An 18,963-nucleotide genomic window follows, 5' to 3' on the forward strand; every position below is an offset into this window, starting at 1 on the left:
CATGATCGGGCCTCACCGGAGCGTCGTATGCAGGTTCGTACGTCGGAATCGGAGGAACGGAGGAGACTCCAGTGTAGCTGTAGGGAGCAGAGTTGTATACTGAGGGAGTGGAATTGGTGTTGGGAGGGGCGTAATTGGGAGGCGTTTGATGGTGATCATAGGGTGGGAAATAGGGTTGTTGTGGTTGCGGTTGTTGGTAGGGAGGGTTAGAATCGAAGGGAGGATTGAAAGGAGGGGGTAAATTAGGGTTGGAGGAAGAGGGAGGGAAGGAAGGAGCAGTGGGTGGAATAGGATCGGGATTTTGAGGGTAGGAAGAAGGGTAAGGGGTGTAATCGGAAGGAGCGTAATTGGGGGTGAAGGGAGGTGCAGAAGCGTAGGGGTTGTTTGGGTGTGGATCGGGATTGGGATTGGGGTTTTGGAGATGAGGGAATTGATAATATGGAGATGGAGCGGAGGTGTAGTCTCCTTGCTGCATGGCTGATTGGGATTAGGGTTCTTGAGGAATGGAAGGAAGAGGATGAAGATTGATGTGCAAGTGGTTTGGGGGTGTAATTCGTGGAAGACGGAGGTTCTAGAAGTAACTTGGGTGCTGCGCAATGTCGTTGAGACTGCAGGCCAAGGAGAAACAAATACGGTAATTGCAACAGAACACGCTTTTTATTGGCTCCACGGGCTTCGATACTGAGTTGAATTTCATTACTTCAGTTGCTATTTGCTCAATATTTCTTTTATCTTTATTTATGATTAGGTTTTAGGCATTTAAAATTTAATTTAATTTTTGCATTTAATATTTCACTGTTATAGATTACAATATATAACTTATTGTACAAAAAATTATATAACTTAAAAGGTAAGATTTTAATCTTCTTTATTTTATCTATGATTATTTTTACACATTACTGTTTTCTCTCTTTTATTTGTGAAATACTAATATATTTCACACATTATTTTTACAAAAAAAAAAAATCTCTCACTTATTTCAAATTACCTTTTTTATCTTATTTATATATTTGATTTTTTAATTATCTATTTCTTTTGATGTACCGTCCTTTATCTCTATTTCTTAATTAAATTTCAATAATTTTATTTAAAAACAGTTAATAGTTAAAAATGACCTTATATTATAATTAAATTTTATAATAAATATAAAAATTATATTTTGAATTTATAATTAACAAATTAAGTTATTTATAAGGTTATTTTTAAATATTGATCATTCTTTAAAAAAATCACTGGAATTTAATTTAAAGGTAGAAATAAAGGAGGGTAAATTAAAAAAACATTTAGGAAGATAAGTATATAAATAAAAATAAAAGATGAATAATTTGAAATGCTTAAAAAAGATATTTGTCAATCATACTTAGATGAGTAATATGCCAAATACACCCATTAATAAATGACTCTTAATTTAACCTATCAAACAAATAAATGAGTATATATAATCTATTCATCATGAATAAATATAGAGTAAAAAATAAAAAAATGAATTAATATTAGCTTAAATATTTTTTAATCTCGATAAAACAAACATGTTTTTTATTTTGATCCCTAACATATTATCTTTAACTTATATATTAGAATGTTAATTATCTATAAAGCCAACACATTATCTACAACGTATAATTATCTAGTTGTTTTTGTCTCTAAACTATTGTTTATCTTTCTAACATTATCTACATGCTACTAGCTACTATCTATACACCAAAAATTATCGACAATGATTATAACAATTCCAACAAACAAGAATCTCGTTCCACTCCTATAAATACCACATTAACTTGAGTTTACGTTTACGCATTTGAGTTTTTTGTTTTGCATGTTTTCCCTCTTGTTCTCTTAACAAAGATCACTCTCGATCGACATAAAGTTCGAGAACCCACCTTAACCATGTCCACCCTAACATATGTGAGTTCTGGATTTTAATAAGTACAATCATGTAAATATTTATTTTTGGCTTTAATTCCTCCAAAATCACTATTAATTTCAATGTATATTTTTTGGGTGAAGAGAGAAATTAAAATCACTTATTTTGCCCATTCCATTGACCTGTATATTAAAATAAAGACATTTAGCTTACCTATTTCAAAAAAATTACAATTTTGATTTAATACTCAATTTTGTCAACCGATAAATTTTTGGGTCTTGATTATTTTTCACCAATTCACTATTTAACATATTTATATGTAATTTCTCATACACATGACATTAATGAAAAATATCTATTGACAACTAAAAGGTAATAATGGTTATGTTTAAATATTTATAAAGATAAAAATCAGAGAAAAATAATAAGGATATTTTTAAAGAAAGGTATTAGCACTTTCCTTTTCAATGTTAACCTATTATAGATTTGTAAGTTATGATGTTTCCCTTTTCTTTTTGGCAAAGGAATATCATAAATACAAATATAGAAAAACTCATAATTACCCGTCAAATTCACGAAATCATAGACTAGTTCCTATTGAAACAATTTTTTCTAGGCCATACAGATACAACTGCTCCAAGACAAGCTTATCCAAAGGATAGTTGTATCCTATACTGATCGAATGTCACACGTTATATCTTATTATATGTGCTAGTCTCTCAAGAGGCATCCCTGATCCTTCTGTATCTGTGTGTATTTCTTCTCTCTCTCCCCCCCTAAGAAAACTCGAGTGTGAATTATCATTCCAGATTTCATATATGAATCAGCAAGACCCTTACTCCCTAAGCTAGTCTTTCAGAAAATGTCAATTTTTGCTGTCCAACAATATCATAATGAAACAATTTGAAAAGAAGAGATTTTTGTGCTTGTCCCAGAGTGAGCTAAACTCTTTTATTGAATACATACCCGGATTTACCAGAACAGTATGTGATCACAAATCACCACTATAGCCACAAGATAAATTACAAGTGCAAAGCATTTAAAGCTTACTAAGACTCACCAAACTTAGTAGAATAAAAGTCATTTCTTTCACCCATATAGCATTACCTAACCAATTCATATGTTGAAACTCACTATAGTTTTTCTAGCTCTGCTCACTCACCCTAGAAGACTGTCCTACCACACGATCCATCTGAGAAAACCATTTCCCAATCCGGGTGTGCTCTAGCATATCTCTACCTGACTTGAGATGGCGGATGGGTCTAAGAACACCAAACACAGCAAGATCTGCTAAATTAGGATCCAACCCACCTGCCAAAATCAAGAATATAAGCACTTGTGAGTCCTCATGGTAACATACATACCCAGCATTTTTTTAATCATATGTGACTTATGTTAGTTGAACCTACCAAGAAATTTTCGGCCCTTCAAAGCATCAACCCATTGTTCGGCAGCTCCATACAGTGCTGCACGCTCATCAGTGATGTTGTGTTTCTTCTTCAATTTCTTTGACACAAAATACATAGCTGCAGCCCCACCATACTTTGCCACTAATCTCTCAGAAAAACTGAAATTTCCTGGATGTAGAGGGAAACAGCTAAAATTGTTTACACACTATAACATGCTAGACTTCAGGATAAAAATCCGAAAAGGTTAAAAAGGATAGATAAGGAAGGTAACAAACAGTGAAAGGGAATGATTAAAATTAATTATTGCCTAACAAAAGACATACAACTAATGTAGATTTTAACAGTTAAATTAAGGCCTCCTCTATCTTCCTCCTTTGGAATGTCTTCAATTTCAAGATGTGGTGGTATAATTGTATAAGGTTTACTTAAATTTGAAGAAGCAAAACAGTTTGATGAATCAAGAGGTCTATTTTGCGTTATGCATCAACAGGGACAGGTTAGTATCCATCCGTGCATATTCTAGGGTCACTAAAGAATAATCAACTTTGCATTAAGTAACTGAAAATAACAAAGAATTTTCTCCATATTAAGAAAATGACAGGAAAACACTGATTTCAAGCTCGAGAGGATAAGTGCAGCGGGCATTGTGGGGAACAATTGGATTGGTCAAATGACCAACTTTTTATGTAACTTTTCTCTGGATCAGACTACATAGGAGAAAACGAAATATGCTTCAAAGAGTTACAAAATTGTACAAGGTCAGCCAGAAAACACATAACCAGCTTTTAATTCATCTATTAGTTGCAACCTACAATAAAGAAAACAGTATACTTTTTTGCTTATACGTTAAATATTAAATGATCTTTTTGTTTTTTTGGAAGTAAAAAAATAAAATGAGAGTTTACAAGATTGAAACTGAGTGAAAACCATACCTTGGGTGGTGATGTAATCAAATGATTCAAGAGCTTCAGGAACATTCCGATATATATTCGGTGACAAGACATGCACCAAGTGATTATCCACCCACCTATACAACATGTCACAGCATAATGTTCATACATGGAAGCAGTTGGTTATAGCTACACAAACTCCTCATAATGGCATCAGAGGTGTAAGTATGCGTTACTAAAGAAGAGAGATAACTGTATGCAACCAAGTAGTTATCCAGAAAAGAAATAATCAGAGAAAAATAATAAGCAACATACTGTCGCCACTTCTTCTCTTCTTCAGCATTTAGGTCATAATCTGGATGTATCCTTTTGATCAACTTATCAATTATGTCTGCCAAAAACAGCGTTTGTTTTGGCTAAGAACACGATTAAGAATTCAAAATATTGTATAGAGCACGGCAGAAATGGAAAGAATAATGAGAACCTGAAGAGTCAACAATTTGTTCACCATCAACGGTGAGGATAGGCACCTTCTTGTAGTCGGACCATTTGATCTCCTTCTTGTTTATGGGATTCACCTCAACCACTTTGAATGGAATATCATAATAGTCCAGAAACGCTGCAAGAAATTAGGAGATTCAATTTTGTTGAAGATAAAAATTGAAACACGTAATCATCAAAGAAATGTTAGAATAGAAAAAAGGGAAATTATTCACCTGCAACCTTGTTGCAGAATGGACAGGCCTGGTACTGAAAGAGGACAAGTTCCTTGGGTTTGAAGGCCTTGGTCTGAGCGTCTTGGGCAAGAGACGTGGCAGCAGCAGAAGCAGAAAGGTATCTAAACCCAGTAACAGAAACAGAAGGATTTGGATTTGATGGGGTTAAGCAGCCATGGGGAGCCATTCGATCTCGATGAAGGGTGGCACCAACACCGTACACGGCGGTGTTGGAATTGCTTCTTAGGGCTCTGCCTACAAATACTGCTCTCTTCACCCCTCTCATCTTCTTCTACCCAATTCACCGTCACACAACCCTTTGACAACCACAACAGGATATAACTTGAGGGTTTAGGGTTTTGCTTCTTCTTTTTCAACAACAATAAATAAATGAAGGCTCTTTTTCAGAATATTTTCTCACCCTATTTTATCCTTCAGAAAAGTGCCAAAAATCTTTTTAATACAGAATTCTGTTGTATTCCTTAAAATTTATTAAAAAGTATAAAATCGTGATCGGTGTTCATTAAATATGAAACGAGTATAAAAAAGTTTTATAATTTTTAAATTCTAACCAATTTTAACTAATAATTAAATATATTAAAAATACATGTCAGAAATTGTGTTGAAAACATTTCTTTTTATATCATTCTTTTAATATATTGTTAGTTTAATTCTTCATGTTATTACAAATAATATTAAAATTATTACAAATAATATTAGAATTACTAATAATAGTTGGCCTAAATGGTCTGAAGTTTGGTCTCTTTAGATAAAATTTCATGTTCAAACATAATAAATAGAAAAAATCTAATTGGAAGGTCCACCAAAAGATAATCAATTAAGATTTGCTACAGTAAACCTAATAAATACTCATGAAAAAAATAACATTAGATTTTTTTTCTTCTAACATGTTGATATTATAAAGATTTTTTGGTAGCATTCAAGTCTAATAAAATATCATTAATTAGTATTTATTTTTATAATAATTATTTTGAAAATCATATATGTAATAATTTTATTGATTAGCAATATAAAAATAATTAATGATAATATATCAAAATTAAATGATTAATATGAACTAAATACAAAAATATTTTAACTCAATGACTTACATATGATGTGCATATAAAATAATTAAAACATAATTTTTATGTGAATGATCACGCTTATAAAATGAATGGAAAAAAATCATGTAAACGAATAAGACATCACAAGTACAGTCCATAAAATGACCGCGCGAACATAAGCAAGCAGTATCTTCTCGTAGGTCACTACCTATAATAAAGATAGAAAGGAAATCGACAGTTATATAATTAAGTTCATTGTAGTTACAAAGTATGAAATGAGGCATGATCCTACAATGCTAGTTCAAACTGTACACAACTTCCTGCAAACTACAGAGGGAGGACAAGGAACAAAATAATACAAATTGATGGAGAGGCAGCAGTGAAGATTGGTCAAACAGTCACTGCCTACTGTTAATTTCTGATTCTCAATCATAATATGGAGCAAGCTTTCTGTGTTTTTCTCTTTTTCTTTAGCTTTGGTGGTTGGATAACCACTTTGATTGCCGCGTCAAAGACAGCTTTCACGTTCTGTCATCCCAAGAGCGCATGACAATCTGTGTTATAAAAGATGAAAAAAAATGATCCATAAATTTTAAGCAAAAGATAAGAAAGTACACCTGTTGCGTTTTGGAACTACACTCAATGTAGGCCGGAGCACCAATCAGCTTTCTCAATTCTTCTCCCTTCCACCAAAGTAAAACAAATATCAAGGTAGGATCAATGTATTTATGAATCAATAAATCATATCTCTCCCCCTCTCCCAACAGAAAGGGGTGGTGATAAGAAAATTTATAGTACCTGTGCTGTAGTAATTGGCACTGCACCAGGATGGTCCATAAAAAATTGCTTATCATCCCGAAGATCTGCCGACAAATCATGCATTTAGAGTTGTCAAACCATTCCAACTTTGGATATGAATTGGCCAGAAACTGTTACATGCAGCATTGACCACGTACAGGAATTTATTCGTGAATTAATATCTGATAGGGATTTGGGTATATGGGATACCTAAGTCCCATATCAGGTAGTATGGAATGCTCTGTGGACTAGTGTTTGGTTCCCCCCCACACACACCAACAGCTAACTTTTAAGGAAGGGTTTGCCAAGTGCTTGGGTACTTATCAATAACCTAGTAAGAAAAATAAATTGCTACTTTTGTCATGTACCAACATGAAACAACCTAGGGGGCATTTGTTTCATGGACTAAATTGTTCCTAGGAATATACTGGGAATATTATTCCCATCAACATGTTTGGTAACCACTTAACATTCCTTGGAATATTTTAAAATTTATTTCAATTAAAAAAAAAATAGAATAAGGTGAAAGTGAGAAGTTATTTTTTGAAATAACTTCCATTCCCATGGGAACATAGGATTCCCACCCTTTTACATTGGAATAGAAAGAGGAGAAATAATGTATAATATATATATTCATGGGAATAGATTATGCTCGGGAATAATTTTTTATAACTTGTACCATACAATGGGAGTGATTTATTCCCAACTCACATTCCCAGGAATAAATTTGTATGACTTGAAACAAACACACTCCTAGACATGAGTTTTACGAACTCTGTCCAGCATATATTTTCTTCTCACAGAACAAATTAGAATTCCCACAAATCTGCTACACTTGTGCAAATCCAATTTATTTTCTCCTCATTTCTGCATAAGCTTTGAGAAAAAGTTATTTTAAGCGAGATTTCAATCCAAATAATGTGAGTAGTATACACCAGGGCATTATTACTACTTAAGCATTCAAGCATAACCAAAGAGTGAGATCATTAACTCCCAAGACACTGGTAAAATAATTTCATACTCTCTAGGTTGGTGTGTGAATAAAGAAATTAAGAAAATGTCCTAAAAATGCCACAAATCAGAATATACTTGATATGATAAAGTAATAAACTGATGAGTGCTTTGAAGCTAAGAAAAGAAAACCCAGGGCTTTTAAATAACTAAAGGTAAGCACAAGGCTATAACGTGGTCATATGGGTTAGTAAATAGCATATGCCAAACAATTCAATGAAGGGTGCGGGTAAACACCTACCTAACTTTGTTCCAACGAGAATTATTGGAACACCAGGGGCATAATGCCTTAGTTCAGGGATCCACTGAAAGAAGAAATCAAAAGAGCAATAATTTCATCAGTTATATATACTAAGTGAAGAAATCGATTTAAATAATTACCATCCTAATTGAATTCTTGAACCGAAGAAATAAACCTTCTTTGCAATATTTTCATAGCTAGCCTTGCTTATGAGAGAAAAGGCAAGTATGAAGACATCAGCTCCTCGATAGCTCAAGGGTCTTAATCTATTGTAATCCTCCTGACCTGTTAATCAAACAATATGTTAAACCATCAGAAACAAACAATATGCAGAAAATGATACTGAAAACTATATAATTGAATTGTTTTGCCATGTTACCAGCTGTATCCCACAATCCTAGGTTTACGGTGCTTCCATCCACCACCACATTAGCACTGAAATTGTCAAAAACGGTGGGCACATAGTCCTATTATTGACACACAAACATAAACAGAGAAGGGTGAAACCGTGAAGCCTATAATTTGTCAAAGAACAAACAATCAGTTGGAAATGTGACAAAAGGAATAAAGTAAAATCACTGCATCCATGCAGCCTATAAGCTAAAATCAATATTCATTAGTCCCTTAACAGTATTAGACAACCACTATTCATTAGTCAAAATTTTATAAGAACAAATTTAGACTCTACAATTTGTAAGTCCTTCTAAGCACGAATAAGGTAATAACTGCTTTGCTCCTAATCAAATTACAAGCAATTTCTCAGACTCAGCAGAAGAAATAAACGCTAACCATCAAGGTTACATGATATTTTAAGTTGTAATAAATAATGCCAATAATGTTGAAGCACTTGCTCCATTAAGGTGTACGGACATTATATTCATTTCAAACTACAGGAATAATAAGAATAACGATGATAACATAGTGAATCTCCAAATTTAGAAGGTTCCAGACCAAGCCAAACACCACTGGAAAACTCCAAATTAATGGATTTTAATAACAGTGCTTACAATTGCAACGCATATATATCTATATTGAACTGGAATTAGTTATAATGGAGAAGAGAAAGGGCAAAGAAAGAAACCGTGGGAAAAGTGTTGCTGGTGTAGGAAATCAACAAGCAGGTTTTGCCGACAGCACCGTCGCCGACGGTGACGCACTTAATGAACCTCGACGCACTCATTTTCAGATCAGAGATCTATGCAAGCAACAATGCCTCTAACTAACTTGGAACACCGAAACCAAGTTCAGTGTAGCATGAACCCTAATCGGTATTTGAGGTTGCAGGCACAAACGTGGAGAAGAAAAAGGGGGAAATCAAATTGAATTGAAATCAACTTTGCCGAATCAAATTCAAAAGAAAGAAAGAAAGAAGAATGCTAAAGAAAAAGGTTTGAAACACGGGCTTGGTTTACTGTGACTGGCCCACAACACAGAGGACCATTCGCCAGCTATTTCAAATTCATATGATAATTATTATTATTAAATTAATGTATCCTCCACAAATTATTACTACTTGCTCCGCTCCCGACCAATGTAATAACAACTTATTCATTTTTTTCTATAAATTGAAATACTATTATTTTCATTCAACAAAACGCACAAACCATAACGTTAGCGCTTCATTATAGACAAAAGAAAATATTAGATAGACCAACAAATGCATTTAGATAGCATTTCTTCCTTTATTTTTTAATTTTTAACTAAAGCTCATTTAAAAATAGAGTATGTTTGAATGAACATTATTATATTGAAACTTTAGAGATTGAAATGGTCATATATTTTTTCTTCTACAACGTCCTCTACATTTATTTATTCTAATTTTACAATATGATTTTTTCCTTTTTTATAATAGTTAAAATTAGAAGTATAAATTTTATAATATATTGTATTAATTTTTTACTTTTTATAGTTGTGGAAATATCATGATTAATGTGTAAACCTTTTTTGCTTGCTTTAACTGTGACTGATTTTGCTACTACAAACGTTTAAATAGAGTTGTGTATTATTTGCTCACAATATTATTAGTAAAAATTATTATTCGTTTCTTATTTACCATCTTTTGACCTATTTAAATTTTTTAAGTTCTTATTTTTCAGATAAATTTAAATTTTTTATACATTGACTATGTTGCATATCCCAGATTCAGGTTCGAAAGGACATTGGTGGTAGTTTTCTTTTTATATATTGACATCTATATGTAAGTTTATGTAGACAGAAATTATATATAATAAATTAGTTATACCTAAACATTTTTTATATTGCACAAGGCAGGATCAAAGTTCAAGTAACTCAATGTGATCGCAACTCGATTCGTCAACGTTCTAATATTATGATGATTTTAACTCAATTATAAAATCAAGGTTCATATTTTCATGTGCTTAATACAGACTCCCAAATCAGTTTGATATATATGCAGAGTATAGATAGACACACACACTTAAAGAAAAATATTTAAAAAATTCGTATTAATATGTATTTATACGTTTATTTAATTTTTGGGAGAAATAAATTATTTTTAACTAAGCGGTTTAAGATAAAATTCATTAAAGTTCAAGTAACTCATGATTTTAAGTTGAGTCTTTGAGCTAAGAAAATAAGTTCAACTTCATATTAACTTTAGTTTGAAACTGAGTCCTCTACACTCTACAGTTGAGAAATTTAATTATAGTACAAATTAAATTTACTCATCTCCATCCTTTATTTGACAAGAAATTTCAAAGATTAGATCTGTGCAGTTAAAAAATGTAACTGCAGGAGATCTGGATCCACAGATACAAGAACACGTGCAGCTATGTAAATATTTAAATGGAACATCCCATGCTCCAAGGTGAAATTTTATCCTTCAATAACATCCCCTTAAGTGTAAAAAGTTTAAAATGTGCAACAACTGCCCAAAACCATTAAAGAAATTCATAGAAGACATCACAAAGGCCATATGAATATGACCGCATTCACAAGCATGCCATATGAATATGACCGCATTCACAAGCATGCAGTGCTTTCGTGGGTTACTAACATATAATAGTAGTTGAAGGAAATAGGTCGGCACTGAGCTATGTAATTGAGCTAGTTTTAATTACAGAGTATGAAATGAGACAAAGGCAGTAATCATGTGATTGATCATAAGGCCTAAGATGTCAGTCCAAACTATACACAGCTTCCTGCCCTCGCTACAAAGGATAGCGACCAAAACAAGAAAAACCAATGGAGAGGCAGCATTAAAGGTTGGCCAGACAGTCAATACCTCCTATTAATCTCTGGTTCTTAAATCATACTATTGAGCAAGCCTTCTGATTCTTAATCACAATATTGAGCAAGCTTTTTGTGCCTTTCTCTTCTTTTTCTTTTGCTTTGGTGGTTGAAGAACCACTTTGATGGCAGCGTCAAAGACGGCTTTCACATTCTGATATTAACAGGGGCACATGAAAACTTGTGATATAAACAACAGCACAAAAAATCACAGCATAAGTGTTAAGTGAGAGAATTGCACCTGCTGTGTTTTTGAACTACACTCGATGTAGGCAGGAGCACCAATCAGTTTTCTTAATTCTTCTCCCTTCAACCAAAGTGAAAACATACATCAATGTGAGATCAATGCAATTTCTGAATTAAGAACTCACACCTCCACCCTTTAGCAAAAGAAATGGGTAGGGGTAAGAAAATTTATGGTATTTCATACCTGTGCTGTAGTAATTGGTACTGCACCAGGGTGGTCCATAAAAAATTGCTTATCTTCCCGAAGATCTGCAGATCAAATTAAGCATTTACAATTGGCTGAAAACTGTTTTTAAGCATTATTCACCACAGAAATAAGTTTGATCACGAGCTAATATCCTGGTAAGAAAAAGAAATTGCTACTTTTGCCATGCACCATCCAAACACAATATAGATACAAGACTTGTGAACTATGTCCTCCATATATTTTCTTCTCATAAAAAACAAATCAAACTAGAATTTCCTCAACTCCACAACATTGATGCTAAACTGAATAATTTTCTCTTTATTTCTGCAATAAGCATTGAGAACTGATAACATCTTATTCTTGGTAGAGATTTTAAACAGAATTCTGTGAGCATTACACACCAGGGCATTGATAATGCTTTAGCATAAAGAAAGAATAACTATTTATGAAAATGATAACAGCAATGTCTCTAAGACACTGTTTGAACCATTTCATACACTCTAGATTGGTGCGTGCACGAAAGTTAAGAAGCATATGACCTCAAAGAGAAACAAATGTCAAGAATAGAATAATTTTGATAGGATGAGACAATAGACTGATGTGAATTGTGAACAACTGAATTTTGAAGTCAAGAAAACCATTTCAATAACCAAAACCAGGCAGGAAGCTCTAACAGGATCATCTGGATTGGTTCCATTCCATTCAATGAAGGAAAGGGGTAAAGGCTTACCTAACTTTGTTCCAACGAGAATTATTGGAACACCAGGGGCATAATGCCTTAGTTCAGGGATCCACTGAAAGAAGAAACCAAAAAAACAATAACTTAATCAGTTATATCATACTGAGCGCAGAAATTGATTTAGAATATAACCATCCTAATTGAATGAAAGAAATGAACCTTCTTTGCAATATTTTCATAGCTAGCCTTGCTTATGAGAGAAAAGGCAAGTATAAAAACATCAGCTCCTCGATAGCTCAAGGGTCTAAGCCTATTATAATCTTCCTGACCTGTTAATCAAACAAGAAGTTAAACCACCAAAAACAATCAATTTGTCAAAAACAATACCCAATTCTATATAAGTGGATTGGTTGTCATAATTACCAGCAGTATCCCACAATGCCAAGTTTACGGTGCTTCCATCCACCACAACATTAGCACTGAAATTGTCAAAAACCGTGGGCACGTAGTCCTGTTATCAATGATGAAAAACATAAATGAAAAAAGGGTGAAAGAAACAAACCACAAAGCCATAATTCGTTAAAAAACAAAACCAAAATCAATTGGAAAGCTGACAAAAAAAAAAAAATAAAAATAAAGCAGTAGCAACGCATCCCTGCTTTGGTCAAGTGCTCAGAATCAATTTCTCAAACTCAATTATTCAAAACATAAAAGATAAGCTCTAAGTGATAAACAGTGTTAAATGACTTTGAATCACTTGGTTCATTAAGGATGTTTCAAAATACAATAAGAATCATAATATAGTGAATCTTCAAATTTGGAAAGTTCCAAACCAAGTCAAACATCAGTTGGAAACTCCAAATTGTTGGAGTTTTACAATTGAAACGCATATATGTATATATATATATATATATATATATATATATATATATATATATATATATATATATATATATGTGTGTGTGTGTGTGTGTGTGTGATTTTAACTAACTTTCCGTTATAATTGAGAAGAGAAAGGGCAAAGAAAGAAAGGAAGAAAGAAAGAAACCGTGGGAAAAGTGTTGCTGGTGTAGGAAATCAACAAGCAGGTTTTGCCGACAGCGCCGTCGCCGACGGTGACGCACTTAATGAACCTCGACGCACTCATCTTCAGATCAGAGATCTATCCAACCAAAGAACAATGCCTCTAAGGCTCAAACTAAATTGGAGGGAGTTGCAGAGTGCAGAGAAAGGGGGAAATGAAATCGAAATTAAATTGAAATGAAATTCAAAAGAAAGAAAGAAAAGGTTTAAGACACTTGGCTGACTGTGACTGACCCAAGAGACAAACTTTTGCCAGCTATCTATAATTTCATGTGACTATTTGCTCCTCTTCCTACTACTTCTTAGCCTCCACCAATAATTATTCCTTCCTCTTAATTAATTAAGTAAAAATCGGGTCTCTCTCTTTTTCTAATTTCCTATTTGTGTGTTGCTTGTTTTGGAAAAATATCTTATGAATACCCATTAACCTATCCTAAATTTATAAAAAGAGGTAAAGAAAATTTTTTTTAAAAAAAAAAGTATTTATATATCATTACTTTTCTTTTTGTTTATTGTTTATTTTAGATTTTTAAAGTAAAATTTCAAATCAACAAAAGGCATAAACGTAACGTTAGTTGGACACACCTCATTACAAAAGAAAAAACATTAGTTGGACAGGCGAATGATTGCCCGGATGCTGCGTCGATGATTGATAGTTTAAATTTTAAAATTACTCTTTTGTTTTTTTTAATTATTATTTTGAATGTTTGATATGTCAAAATTTATCTGCAAGTTATTTTATTGTGTAAGTATTACAGAAATGAGGAATGCGAGAAAAATATCATGCAAGTGATTGAGGACTTTAGTTTAAATTAAAAAATTAATTAACTTTAACAATAATTTAACAATTTTTTAGCTTGTCTCAGTTTTTTTAAAAAGAAATCATGTGTAAAAAACTTTATTTTAGAGGGTAAATTAAGAAAATACTAAATCATAAAGTCATATGTTTTAATACAAAAATATTAGCCAACCTTAAAATTATCTGAAAAGTTAATGTTCCTAATTTTAAGTGATAAACAATTTAAGAGAGTTTTTTTTTTTGTTTTGTTTAGTGTGTATTTAAGAGAGTTATTTGATAAACGGTGGAAAATAGCTGTGTTTTTTTTGTAAAAAACGGTAGAATCTCTTAATTTATTCCCTTTTAAAGAATGATATGCGTTGAATCAATTATGTATATTTTCAGAATTTTAAATATTTTTAATCTACACCTTTTCAGATTTCAGATTTATTTATTTAACTAAATTTTAAAAATACTTTATCTATGTTATACACATAGTTTTTTGTTTTTGGTAACAATACAAATAGTACTTACTAATAATATTTTATATGTTTAGCTGGAGAAAATATTTTGAAGTGCCTGGATATAGAGCTCACTAGGTGTATGTGCATCTACTATAGAGCTCGGTATAGTTCAAAAAATAAAAAAATAAAAATAGAGCTCACTGTAGTTGCGAAGGAGATGCAAAACACATACGTGGAATTGTAAAATAGGTTTTTTGTTTGCATTTTTGTTTGGAAAATGAAGATAACATGCCGCTAACTGCGTACCAAACTCAATCGAAATAGAACTACTACTACTACTGTACATGCATGAGATGTTTGTTGGAGCTAACGTGTGAGGATGTTGAAGGGTAAAGTACGACCTCCATGTGCCCGCTCCCGTCTCTTCTCTTCAACAAGCACTGTTTCCATTTTGTTTCTTTCGTTGCTTCAAAACTCAACGGGGGAAAATGGAAATCTTGTTTTCCTCTTGTTGGAACTAACAACCATTCTGGAAAACAATGGGGTGCCATGTATTCCCAAGTCCTAAGTACATAATTTACAGTTTGGTATGTAATTTTCAACTGTCAAAATGATGTCATCAATCTCACAGGGGATTTTGGTGCATTAATTGATTGTGCAATTATCAATTTGTCCTTCAAATCAATGTCATTTCAGCTAAAATTCAGGACATTAGTGTAAGTAACCTACAAAGTGTATATTTTTTCTTTTGTGTAAACTCCTCTTAGCAGGGTGTAAGTGGGTCAAGATTATGTGCTAATTTAAATTGATCCAAATTAATATAAATAATTTGGGTTGGGTAATTTTTATATTTTAGTGAGATTCTAAATAAATTAATTGAATTTATTAAGTTTTGGATTGAAATACAAGTTTTAATATTTGAACTCATTAAATTATTATTAATAATAATATATGTAATATATATATATATATATATATAATTATAAATTAAATACTATTGATTATTCATTACATAAACTTATTGACCTGAATTGAGTAACTATTAACACATTCTTAACTTTTAGGATCAAAGCGACAAATGTTTTATTGATTAAAACCACTTCAGATGAGTTTTTAAAAATATTTCGAATCTATTTACAAAAAGTAAGTTGTCTCGTTGGTTTTGGTAGAAAAAAGTGTTTGAAACTCATCTTCATTATGATTATTGAAACTCTTTATCTTGAATATGACATGCTTAATTTTTCATCCCCCATGTATAAATATATAGATAGATAGGAGTCAATGAAGTAGAGCGGGGTGTAACAACATCACAAAAAAATTAATAAAAAATCTAATAAGAAACAATTGTGTCTAATTCATTACTTTATTTAATTAAAAAATTTGCTTATAAAAAATATTACGTTTAAAAAAATAGACAATTAAATATTTTAACCCGTTGACTCAACTCGACCTAAACCGTTTACAAATAAGTTTATTTGAGTTGGGTTTCATTTTTTTCTAAGAAAATCGTCCCAAACCAACCCATTCAAATTTGATTGGGTTGGGTCACGGGTTTGACCAAACTCAACCCACTTACATCCACAACTCTTGGGTCACACTTTGAGAAGTGAGAGAAATAAAATCACTTTTTTACTAAAATGGATAGTTTTACAAAACTATTTTTATGTAGGATTGATTTTTCCTAACTATGGTTTAGGAGGTGATACTTGTGTTTTTCGTTTGTCCTATAGCACCTTAATCATCCTAGTATGTTCCATCTTTATCTATTAAATAGGTATTTAGTGTTACTCAAACTAACTCTAAAAAAGAAAATTTGACGTTAAATATATATGTTTAATGACTAGATCACTCTCACCATTTTAACTCAAAACATTGGTGTTTGATTTGATTGTTCATACTTTTTAATGTTTGTTTCACTATTTTTTAATTTTTATACTAAAATTTTAAATAAAATAGTGTTATTTTTATATTTATTAGAGAAAACAAAAAAAATATATTAAATGATGAGTTTTAAGTAATTTTTTATTTATTTGTTGTTTTCACTTTTAGTTTATACATGTGTGTGTGCGTGCTTGCACGAATGTGTTCACTAATAAAAAATAATGTCATATTATTGTCCCTTATTTTTATGATTTTGTAAGAAAAATAATGATAAAATTTCATAAAATCCTAAAACCAATAAATAAGATAAGAAATGATAGTTCTATAGTTATTAATAACCGTGTATAAGTTTAAAATGAAAATATAAAATAAATCAAATACCATAAAAACTACTTTTAAAAAAATCAAAGAAAAATATACAAAATGACTAAGGATTTATTGCATCTCATAAAATATGATTAGCATCGACTTTTCATTTTTTTAGAGTCAACTTAGTCGACATTAAATACCTGACAACAATGAAATGTATTAAGATTGCGCTTCCTGTTACATGTCAAACGAATAACATAATATGTCACTCACAATAGCATCTCTTACATTCTATCTGACAAAAATAACTCATAACAGGTCAATTAAACACCCACTTTAATAATTAAATTTCCCAAACATTACCCCCCCTGGTTATGCTTTTAACACCAAACCAGGAGAATTGCTGATTCAAAGTGAAGTCGAGTAAAAGTAGTTTCTCTCCCTCATTAAGCGCTAAAAAGGCTTATGATCATTTCCTAATAATCTATTAACCTAATTCCCAGGTAAAAAGGCTTGTGATCAATGCTCTATTGTAAATTAAATTGCATTAGAATTTAGAAATGTCAAACATTTGAGACATGCAAGAAAGGGATAAAATATTATTTGAGATATAGCTAACAGATGACAGAAAAAAAAAGCCAAAAAAAATTGTTATTATATTTATGTCTTCAAAATGTTAAAAAAATAAATAAAATACAAAGTCACTGTAGTTTAAATATATATTAATTACTGGTATCCTCCCACAATAGTTATATTCTACTACATGAGTTCAGCTAGATGGCTTTATGGATCAACTATTAAACTTTATTAAAAAAATAATATTTTTAGGGATGTTACTCACTATATGAAATTTGCTATTCTATTTTTCTCGTTAGATGTCACACCAATATCTCCAAATCACCAGTGCAACACATTTCTAACTAAGGGTATAATTATTGTGATAACTATAAGTAGTATTTGTTTGTGATAACTATAAATTTTAATTGCCCAAGGCTATCAACAGAACTAGAATATCTTATTTCCGTTACTTACAAGGATTTTATGATCCTATTCGTAGTTATTAGCTAGTCATAATTTTTTTTTATTAATAAATGTATTATAATCATTTTAGTTTTACCTATACCAAATAATTACAGGCATAAGGAAGTTTCATTTACATTATATAGTTATGGGTATATGTTTTGTGAAGTTTCATTTACACTAGATTTTTGTAAATAATAATCCTTTTGAGTTTTACCTATAATAATCAATTGTAAGTATAAGTTTTATGAAATTTTACCTAGACAAAGTAATTGTAGGTAAAAATCTTTTTTAGTTTTAATGAGTTCACCTACACCAAATAATAGTAGGTATAAGTCATTGAGTTTTACCTACATTAATTACTGAAAGGTATAAGTATTTTTAAGTTTTATCTACACTAATTCATGTGTATAGGCAAAATGCATATGTAGGCATAGATTATTTTTCTTGTACTATTAGATAACCTTAAACAATAGGTTCTAACACCTAAACCAAGTTACTAGTTATTAACAAGGAATTGGAACAAGATTGAATGAGAAGAGTTATCAAGTTTTACGTTGATTGAACTTGAATGTCATATTAGTGATATTTGATTTTTTTTTTCTATTCATCCTTCAACCTTTTCTCTCTAAATTATTCGTTTGTTCTCATTACTCAAGAAGTGGTCTAAAACAAAGTTTATACTGAAGAAAAATTATAAGTATCCACTTTCAACACGAATGTCTTTTTTTTTTTTTATCTTTAAGAATAACTACACAGCTACTTTGCAATATTCCAATTCAAAAGCTACTAATACAAAAGAAGAAACAGTTTATAAAACATATATTTATGTATTTGTCGAAATACATGACAGATACGTGTTTTCATCAAGGATATTTTTGTCAAAAAAATATATTTTAAAAGACCAGTTGGAGATGAACTCAACAAAAATGAGAGTGAGAATAACAAAGCCCGGCCCTTACGTACATCAGTGCATGTCTGTGTTACTTTAGTCTTTAACCCGTGATGGATTGGACCTACCCACTTCAATCTGGTAAGAATTTATACTGTGTTTAAATTGATAGAAATAAA

The 18,963-nt window shown here is 31.5% G+C and overlaps 4 protein-coding genes across 4 annotated transcripts; all 4 read right to left on the reverse strand.

The window, feature by feature from the left end:
• Nucleotides 1-4: 4 nt before the first annotated feature.
• On the reverse strand, nucleotides 5-667 carry LOC121174816 (protein FREE1-like; the record flags this gene model as incomplete). The annotated part of the gene is made up of 1 exon (XM_041015108.1): nucleotides 5-667. A coding segment is annotated over exon 1 (471 nt), but the record flags the coding sequence as incomplete, so codon positions are not given.
• A 1,657-nt stretch (nucleotides 668-2,324) lies between these two features.
• On the reverse strand, nucleotides 2,325-5,456 carry LOC100804696 (prostaglandin E synthase 2-like). Its single transcript, NM_001253175.3, has 6 exons — nucleotides 4,880-5,456; nucleotides 4,648-4,782; nucleotides 4,479-4,554; nucleotides 4,206-4,300; nucleotides 3,274-3,441; nucleotides 2,325-3,175 (listed from the first exon to the last, which is right to left on the reverse strand). The coding sequence occupies exons 1-6, from the start codon at nucleotides 5,163-5,165 to the stop codon at nucleotides 3,009-3,011; spliced, it is 927 nt and encodes a 308-aa protein (NP_001240104.1). The 5' UTR covers nucleotides 5,166-5,456; the 3' UTR covers nucleotides 2,325-3,008.
• An 899-nt stretch (nucleotides 5,457-6,355) lies between these two features.
• LOC100499696 (uncharacterized) lies at nucleotides 6,356-9,348 on the reverse strand. Its single transcript, NM_001251574.2, has 7 exons — nucleotides 9,078-9,348; nucleotides 8,376-8,463; nucleotides 8,172-8,281; nucleotides 7,997-8,060; nucleotides 6,745-6,809; nucleotides 6,564-6,629; nucleotides 6,356-6,474 (listed from the first exon to the last, which is right to left on the reverse strand). The coding sequence occupies exons 1-7, from the start codon at nucleotides 9,174-9,176 to the stop codon at nucleotides 6,376-6,378; spliced, it is 591 nt and encodes a 196-aa protein (NP_001238503.1). The 5' UTR covers nucleotides 9,177-9,348; the 3' UTR covers nucleotides 6,356-6,375.
• A 1,543-nt stretch (nucleotides 9,349-10,891) lies between these two features.
• Nucleotides 10,892-13,734, reverse strand: LOC100527464 (ROP GTPase family protein). The gene is made up of 7 exons (NM_001249500.2): nucleotides 13,406-13,734; nucleotides 12,781-12,868; nucleotides 12,577-12,686; nucleotides 12,409-12,472; nucleotides 11,676-11,740; nucleotides 11,487-11,552; nucleotides 10,892-11,399 (listed from the first exon to the last, which is right to left on the reverse strand). Exons 1-7 carry the CDS (start codon nucleotides 13,502-13,504, stop codon nucleotides 11,298-11,300), a joined length of 594 nt encoding a protein of 197 aa, NP_001236429.1. The 5' UTR covers nucleotides 13,505-13,734; the 3' UTR covers nucleotides 10,892-11,297.
• Between the last annotated feature and the right edge of the window lie 5,229 nt (nucleotides 13,735-18,963).

Source organism: Glycine max, chromosome 4 (genome assembly GCF_000004515.6).
Source record: "Glycine max cultivar Williams 82 chromosome 4, Glycine_max_v4.0, whole genome shotgun sequence".
Lineage (NCBI taxonomy): Eukaryota > Viridiplantae > Streptophyta > Magnoliopsida > Fabales > Fabaceae > Glycine > Glycine max.